This window comes from Dryobates pubescens, chromosome 15 (genome assembly GCF_014839835.1).
Source record: "Dryobates pubescens isolate bDryPub1 chromosome 15, bDryPub1.pri, whole genome shotgun sequence".
Classification (NCBI taxonomy): Eukaryota; Metazoa; Chordata; class Aves; order Piciformes; family Picidae; genus Dryobates; species Dryobates pubescens.
The window spans coordinates 17,964,544-17,979,319 of record NC_071626.1 but is presented as its reverse complement, the minus strand read 5'-3'; the positions used below and the strand labels follow the sequence as shown (position 1 = coordinate 17,979,319).

At 51.6% G+C, this 14,776-nt stretch overlaps 1 protein-coding gene across 1 annotated transcript; it reads left to right on the top strand.

Moving 5' to 3' along the window:
- The first annotated feature begins 985 nt into the window (after positions 1–985).
- On the top strand, positions 986–8,286 carry LOC104299502 (T-cell surface glycoprotein CD4). Its single transcript, XM_009899666.2, has 9 exons — positions 986–1,046; positions 2,530–2,685; positions 2,771–2,914; positions 3,733–4,008; positions 4,639–5,001; positions 5,121–5,363; positions 5,735–5,853; positions 6,953–7,020; positions 8,271–8,286. The coding sequence occupies exons 1-9, from the start codon at positions 986–988 to the stop codon at positions 8,284–8,286; spliced, it is 1,446 nt and encodes a 481-aa protein (XP_009897968.2).
- The last annotated feature ends 6,490 nt before the right edge of the window (positions 8,287–14,776 follow it).

The window sequence follows — 14,776 nt, the reverse complement described above, 5'->3', positions numbered from 1 at the left end:
GGATTGGATGGGTGGACTGTGCAATGGATAAGGAATTGGTTGGATAATGGCATCCAAAGGGTAGTGATCAACAACTTGACATCCAGATGGAAATAGGTGACAAGTGGTGTCCCTCAGGGGTTTGTGTTGGGACCATCAGGTGATCCTCATGAGGTTAAACAAGGCCAAGTGCAAGGTCCTGCACCTAGGCTGAGGCAATCCTCATTATCAGACCAGGCTGGGGGATGATGAGATTGAGAGCAACCCTGCAGAAAAGGACTTAGGGGAGCTGGTGGATGAGAAGCTGGACATGAGCCACCAATGGGCACTTGCAGCCCAGAAGACCAAAGGCAGCCTGGGCTGCATCAAAAGCAGCATGGCCAGAGATGGAGAGAGCTGATTCTGCCTCTCTGCTCTGCTCTGGGGAGACCTCCCAGCAGTGCTGCGTCCAGCTCTGGAGCCCTCAACACAGCAAGGATATGGACCTGATGGAGAGGATCAAAAGAAGGGCCATGAAGATGATCAGGGGGCTGGAGAACCTCTGCTATGAGGACAGGCTGAGGGAGCTGAGGTGTTCAGCCTGGAGAAGACTCTGGGGAGACATAATAGTGGCCTTCCAGTATCTAAAGGGATCCTACAGGAAGGCTGGAGAGGGACTCTTCAAGTGTCTAGGGACAAGAGGGAATGGTTTTAAGCTGAGGGAGAGTAGGTTTAGACTGGATCTTAGGAAGAAGTTCTTCAGTACAGGGGTGGTGAGACTCTGGAATAGGCTGCCCAGGGAGGCTGTGGATGCCTCCTCCCTGGGGGTGGTCAAGGCCAGGGCTGTATGAGGCCTTGAGCAGCTGAGTCTATTTGAAAGGCTCCCCGGGGTGGGGAAGTTGGAGTAGACGATCTCTGAGGTCCCATCTAACGTGAGCCATTCCATGATTCTATCATTAACAGAGCATTTGGGCCTTCTGGAAGAGCACCCCCTGGCAGTGGCAGCATTCCTTCTGTCCCTGCAGTGATGGAGTTAAGCTGCATGGTGGTAAGCAGCCTGCCTGCCATCCTCTTGGTTCTGCATCTGGGTGAGTCTTCAGTTCAGCAAACTCCCCTGCTACTTACAGCCTTCCCACAGGCCTCACAACACCTGGGGTGTTTTTGGGTTCCTCCCAATCTGCCCCATAACAAACCTCACCTGGCTTAGGGCAGGCTCCTTCCAGCTATGAAGCTGTCACAGCTGCCTGCTTACCTTCTCTGCCCCATCCCTGCAATGCTCAACAGCTATTTGTGGGCCATGCAGTGAAGATGATGACAGAAGGTTCAAAGCTGAGAGGCTCCCTACACCCATTTGCTGTTATTACAGGGGCAGCATGGACAGTTCAGGCTTTGGGATTCAGGTTGTTCCCAGTCTGCCTGCTGAGCCTGCCAGCTGAAACCAGGGTGTCTGGGGCATCATCAGGTTTGGAGAGCTGCCCCAGTGAGATGCAGGGGTGAGGTTCCTGTGAGAGCCAGGGTGCACACCAAGCACAGAGTGGAAAACCCAGCTCTCCACACTGCCTGCAGCTGGCTGGGCAAAGAGTGTGTGTTTCTCATCACAGACCTGCCCTAACAAATGTGATGCCACTGCCTTGGTTTGGCTGCTGGTGTTTGGTGAACTTGTTAGCACTGATTTTTCAGGAAAAGAAGGTGTCTGAGTCAGGCCAAGCTGCATTTCTCAGATAATCAGGTTTGATTCTTCTGGTTGCAGAAGAAAAAGACTAACCCTAGAACTAAAAGCAAAGTGAAAGGTACCAACATTAATAGCAGTTCTCATGTCACAGTCTGAGACAAAATCATCCTTTCTTTGGTCCAGTGTGGGAATCTGCACTGGGAACACTGCAGATCCCCTGTGCTCTTGGAGGACACCGAACCTGTGCAAAACTCTCCATTCAACTCATACAAACATCTGTGGCTCTCTAGTCCTAGGGCCACCTGGGGGATCTGCCAGCTTAGGCAGCTCTGAGATCTTACCAGCAGTGAGGCAGGAGGCAACCACCTTAATCCCAGCTGTTTTTCTGCCACTCCAACTCCTTCTGGTCTGCAGAAATCCACTTTGAAGAGAAGGAAAGGAAGTGGTTCTTCCATGAAACCACTTCTCCTGTTTCTTCACTACACATCCTGCTTTTTTCACTGTCACATAGTCCTCACCCCAAGAGCAGGAAGTTGACATGAAGCCAGCCCTCTTTCTTCCCTTTTTATTTTATCCTTTCATTTCCCTGAGCTTTTAGTCTTGCTCCAGGTAAAGACTGGAAGAAAGGGTGAGCAGATTTGGCAGTGCTGCCACAAGGCTTGATGGGGCAGTGAAGGAGGGTTGGCATTTGTTATCCTGCCTTTGCTGCCAATGGGTCAGCTAAACCTTGTCCAGAGCTGAAAAGGGATGGAAGGAGGGAGGAAAGGAGGGAGGCATGGATGAGATGAAGGAGTGAATAATTCAGAATTTGAGGAAAGGGAGAATTATCTGCATCTTTCTAGAGGGATGAGAAGTATTTACTTAGCCACCCTTTCTTTCTGGTGCACATCAACTTTCAGGTCTGATCCCCATTAAGGCTCAGCAGAATGAACTACAGGTTGGAGTTGCAGGCCAGGAGGTGATCCTGAACTGCAGGGGCATACCTCCTAACACAGGTGTGACATGGAAGTACTATAAGGCTGTCATAAGGTCGTTTACAACCTCTCCTTTGAAAGGTAAGGCTTCCAATCCATCCTCCCTTCTCTCCAGTATATAGCTGAGACACCTCTGCCCTCATAACCCAACTTGTGTTCCCAACAGGCAGAGCCGCAATGGCTGATCGCTCCCATATTGACCCAAGCAGCAAGCACCTGAAGCTGATGGACTTAAGGATGTCTGATGTTGGCATCTACACCTGTGCATATGGCTCTCACACAGTCACCATCTCACTGCATGTCTTTAACTGTGAGTGATGAGAGGGCTCTTACGCATGGGGAGGAGAACTGGGAGGAGACCACAGAGTGACATCTTTGACAGAATCACAGAATGTGAGGGGTTGGAAGGGACTTCCAAAGGTCATTCAGTCCAACCCCGCTGCCAGAACAGCATCACCTAGCACAGGTCACACAGGAACACATCCATGCTCTTTACCCAGGCAGCTCCAGGGCTCTGGCACCCTCACAGGGAACAACGTTCTCCTTCTGTTCCCATGGAACCTCCTTTGCTCCAGCTTGCACCCATTGCCCCTTGTCCTGTCATTGGACATCCCTGAGCAGAGCCTGGCTCCATCCTCCCCACACTGCCCTGCACATCTTCATCAATGTGAATGAGGTCACCCCTCAGATTGCTCTGCTCCAGGCTAAAGAGCCCCAGCTCCCTCAGCCTTTCCTCAGCAGGGAGATGTTCCACTGCCTTCAGCATCTTTGTGGCTCTGTGCTGGACTCTCTCAAGCAGTTCCCTGAGGTCATTTTTGAACTGAGGGGCCCAGAACTGGACACAATATTCCAGATGTGGCTTCACCAGAGCAGAGAAGAGGAGAAGGAGAACCTCTCTCAACCACACCCCTTCTAATCCACCCCAGGATGCCCCTGGCCTTCTTGGCCACAAGGACACATTCCTGGGATTTTTTTATGCAGCTGCCATTTCTTCTGGCCCAGGCTATCATAGCTCATTTCTCCTCCATCTCCAGGGCACACAGCCTCTGTTTCCTCTTTGCTGGGACACTTGTCCCTCTCTTGCAGGAAGAGGAGCTAACTTGCTGGCTGTGCTTTTTCTTTTTACAGTGACAGTCTCTTCAGATGGGCACTTTCTGCCCAGTGATGTCCCAGAGCTGACTTTAATGCAAAACTCAACCCACCGTCCGCCTGACCTCAACATCACACTGTTTGACAGTAACAATAAGACAGTCAGACCACAACTCTTGCAAAACAAGACCACTCAAAAGTACACCCTGAAGTTGAAGCAACTGGAGGCCACAGACAGCGGCACCTGGGTGTGTCACATCCATTCAGACTCCCCGCCCATCAATCACAACATCTTCTTTGATGTCAAGGTACTAGGTATGCAACAACAAACTGCAGCTCACACACAGCCTTGGGAATCTGTGCTCCCTCCAGCATCCCAAGATGTTAGGAAAAAGTTCTATACAGAAAGAGTGATTGCCCATTGGAATGGGCTGCCTGGGGAGGTGGTGGAGTCGCCATCACTGGAGGTTTTCAGGAGGAGACTTGACGGGGTGCTTGGTGCCGTGGGTTAGTTGTTTGGGTGGTGTTGGATTGGTTGATGGGTTGGACGCGATGATCTTGAAGGTCTCTTCCAACCTGGTTTATTCTATGTATTCTATGTATTCAATGGTGTTCCAGGGCTGATCTCCCAGGGCTGCTGACACAGCAGCTTGGGGATTGCTCTGCTGCCTGAGCTCTGCTCCAGGCTTTCTCCTGTTTTCCTCTCCAGGCTTGGTGAGGAGAGGATTCTCCCCTCCTTGGGGGTCTATTCTTCTCAGATCCAGTGAGCTTGGGAGCTTTGCCTCTTTAAACCTGTTCTGTTTACCCTTCCTGGGGTACCTTGCAGCTTTTATCTGAGTCCTTTTTCAGCTGTGCACAGCGTGCATCTCTCCAGATCACAAGCAGACAGGGGGGTGCAGCCATGGCTCTCCCTGCCTCTCTGTTCCTTCTCTCTCCTCAATTCAGGTTTTCAGAATCCAGATTTGGAACGACAGTATGCAACTGTGGGTAGCACAGCCACCTTGTCATGGCACCTGAACTCCCACGAGATACAGTGGAATAAAGATTTCACAGGAGAACTGCACTGGGCACAACATGAAGGTGCAACTGCTCATAAGCTACTCGATTTCAACATCACAGCCCAAGGACAGCAGCATGAGATGATAAGAAGCAGCCGCTTTCAGCTGGAGATACCCAAAAGCACACCTAAAAATACCATGGAGGTGAAACTCCCCAAAGTCCATTTCAACTACTCTGGGCAGTACCTGTGCCAGCTGATGTACGAGGGGAAACACACAGAGAGCAAGATAGAGCTGGTGGTGATGAAAGGTGAGAGAGAGAGAAGTGAGTCGAGAAACGAGGAGCTGCAGAAATATGGAAGTCATGAGAGCCTGGGCGGACCTATCTCCCCATCCCCTCACTCACACAGCCTTCCCTTACCTTTACAGTCTCTGCTAACCCTGTGGGGCCACTCCTCAGAGGGACCAGCATGACCCTGATCTGCCAGGTCTCTAGTCACCTCCCACCCAATGCCCACTTGCGCTGGGAGCGGGTGAACGGCACTCAGATGGACACCAAGCGCTCAAAGCAGAACGAAGCGAAGGTGGAGGTGAATGTCAGCGCTGCAGGGCTGTGGAACTGTCACCTCATAGAAGATGGCCACAGGAAGATCAGCCTTAACTACCCCGTGGGTATGGAAATGAGCATCACCTTCAGCCAAAAGCTTTAACATAGAATCAGAGAAGGTTTGGGTTGGAAGGGCCCTCGAAGGCCATCTGGTCCAGCACCCCTGCAGTCAGCAGGGACACCCTCAGCTAGGTCAGGTTGCTCAGAGCCCCATCGAGCCTGACCTTGAATAGAAAACTGTATTAACTAAAGATAGGGCCAAATACAAACTTCCCTTTCTTTCTTGTGCTGTTGCAAAAACAGCCACAAGGGTTCAAACACCCTGCAAGGAGATTTAGCTTTAACACAGGTGCAAATACAGCCTCATTCCCAAGTACAAAGTGATGTCTTTGTATTCTCTTTGTTTCTGTGTTTGAATGCTTCTCTGCTTCCACAGAGGAAGCTCCTGCTTGGACCAGCTATGTGGTGATTGGAGCAAGTGTTGGAGGCAGTGTTTTGGTGCTTAGCCTCGTGTGCCTGTGCATCATTAGTGGTGTGAGATGGCAGCAGAGAAGGGTAAGTGCCTCTGTGCAGGGTGAAGAGAGGAAAGGTTCCCCAGTCACAGAACTCTGATTTTCTGCCTGGATGTGGGGCAGAACAGATAAATCCTTAGATTGCAAGGAAATGGATAAAGATGGACAGTCTGCAGTTGTCACAGTCCTCCACTACCACTTCGGAGGGAGCTCCTCAGTTTAGGAAGGAGGTTGACTTGCTGGAGCGTGTCCAGAAAAGGGCAACAAAGTTGGTGAGGGGCTTGGAACACAAGCCCTATGAGGAGAGACTGAGGGAGCTGGGGTTGCTTAGTCTGGAGAAGAGGAGACTCAGGGGTGGCCTTATTGCTCTCTACAACTACCTGAAGGGGTGTTGTAGACAGGCAGAGGTTGGTCTCTTCTCCCAGGCAACCAGCACCAGAACAAGAAGACACAGTCTCAGGCTGCGCCAGGGGAGGTTTAGGCTGGAGGTTAGGAGGAAGTTTTACACAGAGAGAGTGATTGCCCACTGGAATGGGCTGCCCAGGGAGGTGGTGGAGTCACCATCACTGGAGGTGTTCAGGAGGAGACTTGACAGGGTGCTTGGTGCCATGGTTTAGTTGATTAGGTGGTGGTGGATGATAGGTTGGACACAATGATCTTGAAGGTCTCTTCCAACCCGGTTTATTGTATTGTATTGTATTGAAGAAGACTGAGGGGTGACCTTATTACTCTCTACAACTACCTGAAGGGAGGCTGTAGACAGACGGATGTTGGTCTCTTCTCCCAGGCAGCCAGTACCAGAACAAGAGGACACAGTCTCAGGCTGCGCCAGGGGAGGTTCAGGCTAGATGTTAGGAAAAAGTTCTATACAGAGAGAGTGATTGCCCATTGGAATGGGCTGCCTGGGGAGGTGGTGGAGTCGCCATCACTGGAGGTTTTCAGGAGGAGACTTGATGGGGTGCTTGGTGCCATGGGTTAGTTGTTTGGGTGGTGTTGGATTGGTTGATGGGTTGGACACGGTGATCTTGAAGGTCTCTTCCAACCTGGTTTATTCTATGTATTCTATGTATTGTATTGTATTCTATTCTATTCTACTCTACTCTATAACAATAACCAATCATTTATCCCTTCTCCCCTGGCAGCAACGGGCAAGAAAGATGGCACAAGCAAGGCAATACTTGCTGGAAAACAAGACATGCCAGTGTCACCAGTAAGTGGCAATAAGCGCATCTTGAGTGAGTAAAAGCTCTGCTTTCAAGATAGCAAAGCTGGGTGGTCAAGTGTGGAGACATGCAGCTTGTGCCTGCTGGTGCAACAGCACAGCTGCATTCCAGCACTGGCAGCTCATGGCAGCCCATGCTTGAGAGCTAAGAGCAATGCAGGACAAACATCCTGTTCTGCCCCAAACACACAGTAACAATGTGCTGGGAAATGTGTTTCTGCAGAAAGGTTTCACCTGAATTGCCTTGGTAGTGACAGATGTTAACCAAACCCAAGCTTCAGAGTCCTTTGAGATGTTCTACAGAGGATCTGGGACCTGGATATTGAAGTTGTAGAGGTGAAAGGGCACACAACCAAGCTCAAAGAGGGCACCCAAATTAAAACAATATCCATCTGTGTATGATGTAATTCCAGCTCTGCTGAACCACAGACTGACAACCTCATGGAGGCAAGGAAAGAGCAGAGAAAAACACAGAGCACTGTGAGCCATGCCCTCTGCCAAAGGCCTTGGTTGATATGAAATCATGAAATCAGAGAATGATTGGGTTGGAAGGGACCTCCAAAGGTCATCCAGTCCAATCCCCCTGCATTCAGCAGGGACATCCTCCACCAGATCAGCTTGATCAGAGCCTCACGGATATTTCCAGAGATGGAGCCTCCACCACCTCCCTGGGCAACCTGTTGCAGTGTTCCAGCACCCTCACGGTGCAGAACTTGTTCCCAACATCCAATCTAAATCTGCTCTTCTCTCAAAACATTGCCTCTCATCCTATCACTGCAGGCCTTTGCAAACAGTCCCCCTGCAGCCTTCTTGTAGCCCCTTCAGGTGCTGGAAGGTCAGTTTCAGAGGTGGGATGTGTTTATGGCAAAGGGTTGGCTACCATAAGGTGTCAAATCTCATTCTCCCCTACTTTTTATCAAGGTTAAAAAAACCAATCCCCATAAGGAGAGGACAAAGCCCTTAGAGCCACATCAAAAGCAGATAAATCTGTGCAGCACAAGTACCAATACAGTTGTTCTTTAGCTCTCTTTGCCAAGGAAGCAGCTGGCTGTAACTGACACCTCAGCTGGTGCAGCCATGTGGATGCACAAGCAAGGGTTTGCCATCCTCAGCTACAGTGGCAGGTTTTCACTCTCTACACTATGCAACCAAATGAAGGGTTGGTTGGCTTTGAGGTATCCAAGTGAAGCCTTTCACCTCTGCACTACTGCTACTCACACAACACTTTTCTCTTGCAGCCAGCTGAAGAAATAGCATTGCAGCACTGGACTCAGAAGGACTGCTGGAGCCTCAGCACACCTGCCAGCCCACAGTGCTCCCTGAATCCATCTCCCTAGCTCTGGTTTTGATGCAACTCTTCACCCATGCCTTCAGCATTCCCCTAGCCTGATGCCACGGAGGAATGTTGTCTGGCTAGGAGCTGATGGACAAGCCAAGAAACCCTGAGGGGTTCTGATTGCTCCCCAGTTCTATAACGAGGGACACTGAACAGAAGCTATAGATATCTACAGACACACACATAAACACACTGGTATTTTGCTCATGCCCTTAATCTGACCTTCTTGTTTAACCAGTTTAATGCACTTCTTTCACCTGCCTGAGCCACAGTAAATTACATTGGGGTTGGAGGCTTTCACTTTTTCTCTTGCAAACTGCATTTATTTACTTGTTTCTGAGTTCCAAGTTTGCCTCTCTCCCTTTCCCACTAGGATGTGGAATCCTGATTCTCACTATCTCCTGCCTCTCTGGCTGCTATGAGCCTTCCTTAACACACCATCCCTCTACTCTCCATGAAAGCTGACCATTCCCATTTGGGTTTCCTGAGCAGTTTGAGCCTTACAGTACCCTCCTGACCCAGCCCCCCACCTGCAATCTTCTCCTCTCCTACAACAAACCAATGCACAAGCAGAAACACTGCAAGCAGTGGGACAATTCAGGATTGATTTTGTTGGGAAGGCAGCTCAGGCTACCAAGAGCCTTTGGAAATCAGAGCCTGAAGAAGTTGTGAATCTTGATCTAAAAGGTAACTTTGGGAATCACACAGAATGGTAGTGGTTCAAGGGACCTCCAAAGATCATCCAGTCCAACCCCCCTGCCAGAGCAGTATCATCTAGAGCAGGTCACACAGGAACACATCCAGGTGGGTTTGGAATGTCCCAGAGAAGGAGACTCCACAACCTCTCTGGGCAGCCTGCTCCAGGGCTCTGGCACCCTCACAGGGAAAAACTTTTTCCTTCTGTCCCTGTGGAGCCTCCTCTGCTCCAGCTTGCACCCATTGCCCCTTGTCCTATCACTGGACATCCCTGAGCAGAGCCTGGCTCCATCCTCCCCACACTGCCCTGCACATCTTGATCAACGTGAATGAGGTCACCCCTCAGGCTGCTCTGCTCCAAGCTCAAGAGCCCCAGCTCCCTCAGCAGGGAGCTGTTCCACTGCCTTCAGCATCTTTGTGGCTCTGTGCTGGACTCTCAAGCAGTTCCCTGAGGTCCTTCTTGACCTGAGGAGATGGGAAGAGGGAATGAAAAGCCCAGGAAAGTAAGAAAAAAGCCCAGAAAAGCACCATTGAAGTAAAAGTGTGCTGCAGAAAGGCCCAACTGCCCTGCAAGACAAGCACTGCTCACATGTGTCTGCAGCACCCTGGTGCTCACAGAGGTTCTTCCCCCTCCTGCCAGCAGCAGGTCAGAAAGTCCTGCAGGTCCTACAGCTGTCACTGCCTGTGGTCCAGTCTTGCTCCTCTGTACTGGGCTGACTGGGGAGAGGAGCTCTGAGCTGTGGGAAGTGCTCTCTGCATTGCAGGATGCCCATTGCTGGAGGAGGGGTTCCTCTGTAGCAGTCACACCAGCAGCACAGTCACTGACAGCTGGCAACAACGGCAGACAGCACCTGCGAGCCGCTGGGGCACATCTTGCACTTCCCTCCCCACCTCTCCCCTCAAGTGGGGATGTAGCCCCAGGCAGCTGTGGCAGCAGGTGTTGGGCATCACCAGTGTAATGCCTGCTCCTGTACCATCATCCTCCCCAAACCAGGAGTGATGAAGGTTGGGCCCAATGCTGTTTCCCTTCCCACAGCCTGTGCTTGTGCACACAAGACTGCACAAAGTTTGGCAAAGCCTTCATCCATATCCTGGAGCACACAGTCACTCCTGCTTCTGTCATGCCCCAGAACTGCCAGCATATGTTGGGAGCCAGTTGGAGGCCATCAGTCTGCTACACAAAACATCATCAAGGCTTAAGGAGAGGTCAGATCTGGGAGCTGTACAATGGAAAATGAGCACAGGGTCATTGGTGGTCAATATAATGATCATGACAAAATGCTTGGCACAGTTCCCTTAACCAAAACCAGTTCCTAACTCCTGCAGTCAGACCTTGCTCCCCAGATGACTGCTAGAGGACCCAGGTCTGCACCTCCTTCCACTCACACAAGAGCCCAGGGATTACCCTGTACCACCTCATCTCTGGATGGGGTAACACAACACACGGGGTGAGTGTCTACCGTGAGCTCACCCGGTACTGCAGCCATCTCCAGCGGTACAGAAGCTCACCTGAAGCTCTGGCAGCTGAACCAAGCCCCTGTGTGCCTAAAAGCACAAGCCTGGACTCTTCCGGTGAGAGGATGACAGAGACACAGAATTGTAGAACTACCAAATTGCTTTGCTTGGAAAAGACCTTTAAGATCAAGCCCAACCATTCTCAAACACCTCCAGGCATGGGGATCCAACCACCTCCATGGGCAGCCTGTTCCAGCCTTTGAGAATCCTTTCAGTCAAGAAGTTCCCAACCTAAACCTCCCCTGGTGCAACTTGAGGCCATTTCCTCTCATCCTATCAGTAGTTACCAGGGAGAAGAGACCAACCCACACCTGGCTCCAATCTTCTTTCAGGGAGTTGTAGGGAACCAGAAGGTCTCCTTTCAGCCTCCTTTTCTCCAGACTAAATGACCCCAGTTCCCTCAGCTGCTCCTCACCAGACCTGTTCTCCAGACCCTTCACCAGCTTTGTTGCCCTTCTCTGGACCCAGTCCAGCACCTCAGTGTCCTTCTTGGAGTGAGGGCCCCAAAACTGAACACAACCCTCAAGGTGTGACCTCACCTGTGCTGAGTACAGGGGCACAGTCACTTCCCTTCTCCTGCTGGCCACACCATTGCTGATCCAGGCCAGGATGCTGGTAGCCTCCTTGGCCACCCAGGCACATCCCCATCATCAAAGGTCCCTGCACCTGTTTCCAGGTGGCCTGGCCAAGAGTTACAGAGGACGTGATGGTGTCACTGGGACACCTGTAAGTGCACAGCTTCCAGTTATCCCACCTGCATGGGTGTGACAAGAAAACAAAGTCTTCTCCCAACAGCACACATTTCCTCAGCAGCTCTGTGGAGCTCAGCAGTCATTGCCCTGCCCTACTCCAAAGTCCCCTGCAAGCACAAACTACTCTGGTCTCCAATCTCATTAATCCCTTTTGTTTGGCAGCAATTCTGTCTTTATCTTTCCCCATGGGAACCTTCTCTGGTCCCTAGGTGCACATATTGCCCTCCTAACTGAGAGAAAAGTCATGCACAGAGCAAGCCCCAGATGGGTTTTGCTTCCCAGCTGAGTGCAATACTGAAAGCTTCAGCGTGGGCTTCAAGGAAAGCTGGAGGTGGAGGTTCAAATCTGATAAGCAGCAGCTTGTGCAAAACCTAAGCATTGATGTAGATGCATCTGAGCTGTTACCCCAGCTGAGGTGGCAGTGGCCTGCAGTAACATCTTGCCCAGGCCTAGCCTGTGGCCATACAACAGCAGGTTCCACTTCTGCCCCACCATGGTGTCTTCACAGCCTCAGCAGCAGCTAACACCGCAGCAACAGCACTGCCATGCAGCACTGAAGGAAGAGAAGCCAGGAGTCCTTATCAGAGCACTTCTGTGGGCTCCCTTCCTTCTGACAATCTAGGCTTTGCAGGCTGTCATAGTCCTCCTTCTCAGGAGACACTGAGGACTTGAACTACTGGAGAGAGTCCAGAGGAGAGCCACAGAGATGCTGAGGGGAGTGGAACACCTTATGATGAGAGGCTGGGAGAGCTGGGGCTGTTTGGGCTGGAGAAGAGCAGCCTCAGGGGCATCTCCTCAATGCTGATCAATACCTAAAGGGTGAGTGTCAGGAGGATGGAAGTCAGACTCTTCTCAGTGGTGTCCAGTGCCAGGACAAGGGGCAATGGACACAAACTGGAACCCAGGAGGTTCCACCTAAGCACAAAAAAAAATTCTTCCCTTTGAGGTTGTCAGGGCACTGGAGCAGGCTGCCCAGAGAGGCTGTGGAGTCTCCTTCACTGGAGGCATTCCAAACCTGCCTGGGTGTGTTCCTGTGTGATTGACTCTGGGTGATCTGGCCTAAGCAGGGGGGTTGGACTGGGTGACCTTCAGAGGTCCCTTCCAGCCCCCCACCATGTTGTGATTCTGCATGATTCTGTGACTTGTCCCTTTGCTGGGTGTTCACAGCATGCAGTGAGCCTCTGTAAGGGCTTCCCAGAGCCTTCTCTTCTCCAGGCTGAACAACCCCAGCCTGTCCTCCAGCCCCCTGATCATCTTTGTGGCCTCCTCTGGACCTGCTCCATCAGGTCCATATATCTCCTGTGCTGGGGGCTCCAGAGCCGGACACAGCACTGCAGGTGAGGTCTCAGCAGAGCAGAGCAAAGGCAGAATCAGCTCTCTCCATCTCTGGCCACACTGCTTTTGATGCAGCCCAGGCTGCCATTGGCCTTCTGGGCTGCAAGTGCCCATTGCTGGCTCATGTCAGCTTCTCATCCACCAGCACCCTCAAGTCCTTTTCTGCAGGGCTGCTCTCAGGGTCATCACCCTTCAGGCTGTGTTGATATCCAGCATTGTCCTACCCAGTTCTGCTGAACTAAAACCCCATGGGCTGAGATCACCCCATCCCACAGCACTATCTCCTGAAGCTCTTCCTGCTCTCAGTTTATTCCTGCCCTCTGAGTCCAACACCAGGCAGGCCACAGTCAATACTGTCAGCCTGATCTGCCACAGCAGCCCACATGAGTCACACTCCCTGCAGGCTCTGCAGCAAAGCACTCACAACCCTCAGCCTTCAGAGCCCAATGACCCTGCCTGCTCCTTCACACATTCCCAAGGTCTAGAAGGGAGGAAGCTGTGCACTTCAGCCTCTCCTAGTTTCTTTTATTTCAGAGGGGAAAAAAAGGACAACAGTTTTCAGCATCCATTTAAGTGTCTCATCAGCCTAATGCAGCTGCAGAGGGATAGCAGCTTCCATCCACCCTTGTTGGAGATGAGGGTGGAGTAGGAGTACCAAACCCCTCCAGGTGCTCAGCTCTGGACTGGCTACTTCCTTGCTGGCATTGCCAAGCACCTTTACCAGGAGGGCCCCCAAGGCTTTGTTAAAGCATTCACCTCCAAACCACAGGGGCTGTCTTTGCCTCATGCAAGTCAGCATCTTTCCCCAGCAGCTCCCCTGAAGAAGTATTTGGCTCTCCTCCCATTCATTTTCAAGCCAGCCTGGCCAAGCCTCAGAGGTGCTTCCAGATCTGGAGAACCAGAGAACAGCAGAATAAGAGGGGGTGGCAGAGCCTGCCTTGCTGGCAAGGCATCAAAAGGGGAGAGAGGAGAAAGCCCTGCTCCTTAGCGCTCCAGCACCAGCTGGCTGGTGTCAAAGTGCTTGTTTCAGGCTCCAGTGCTGGGAGTTCCCTCTTTCGAGCTTGTCTGTGTGCTGTGTGGAGGTGGGGTCCTGGAGATGAACAGCAGTAAATGATGCTGGCCCTGTGAAAACCACGGCTCTGGAGGGGCTACCACACCAGCTGGAATGACGAAGAGAAGAGATTCCCTGGCATGGGTCAGCCGCATCCATTGTGTCAGTAGCACTCCTGTGCTGGTCTCCAGCAACCTCAGACCAACCTTGACAAGCTGGAGGAACAGGTGGTAAAATGAAAATTGCAGTTCTGTGTTACAAATCCAAAGGAAAGAGATCATTTCAGCTCCTTCCAGGTATCTTACAGGGCCCAGATTAATGATTCAAGAGCTCCTAATTACCCTGTCTGTGCATGAGAACAAACAAGTAGGTGTTGAGTAATTCTGGGAAGTGGCATCATTAAATTCTGAAATTGCATTTTTACATCCTCTCCTGACTGCAACTCATTGTGCTGGGATATCAGTGAGGCCACAAGGGCAGGAGAGAAGAAAAAGGGGTCAGAGAGGAGCACGCAGAGCATTGCATTGGATGGCATAGGGGAAGCAGGAGGACACGTACAGCTCTGCTGCATGGTGTGGAGTGTCCTAACAACCAGGTGACTGACAAGCATGCCCTAGGATCACAGCATCAGAGAATGTTAGGGGTTGGAAGGGACCTTCAAAGATCATCCAGTCCAACTCCCCCTGCCAGAGAAGGATCACCTAGGGCAGGCCACACAGGAACACATCCAGGTGGGTTTGGAATCTCTGTAATGGAGACGACTCCACCACCTCTCTGGGCAGCCTGCTCCAGGGCTCTGGCACCTTCACAGGGTGCTCTCTCAAGCAGTTCTCCGAATTCCTTCTTGAACTGAGGGGCCCAGAACTGGACACAATATTCCAGCTGTGGCCTCACCAGGGCAAAGAAGAGGGGCAAAAGAACCTCTATGGAACTATTTACCTCACTCCTTCTAATCCACCCCAGGATGCCCTTGGCCTTCTTGGCCACCAGGGCACACTGCTGGCTCATGGGCATCCACCTGTCCACCAGGACCCCCAGGTCCTTTTCCCCAGAGCTGCT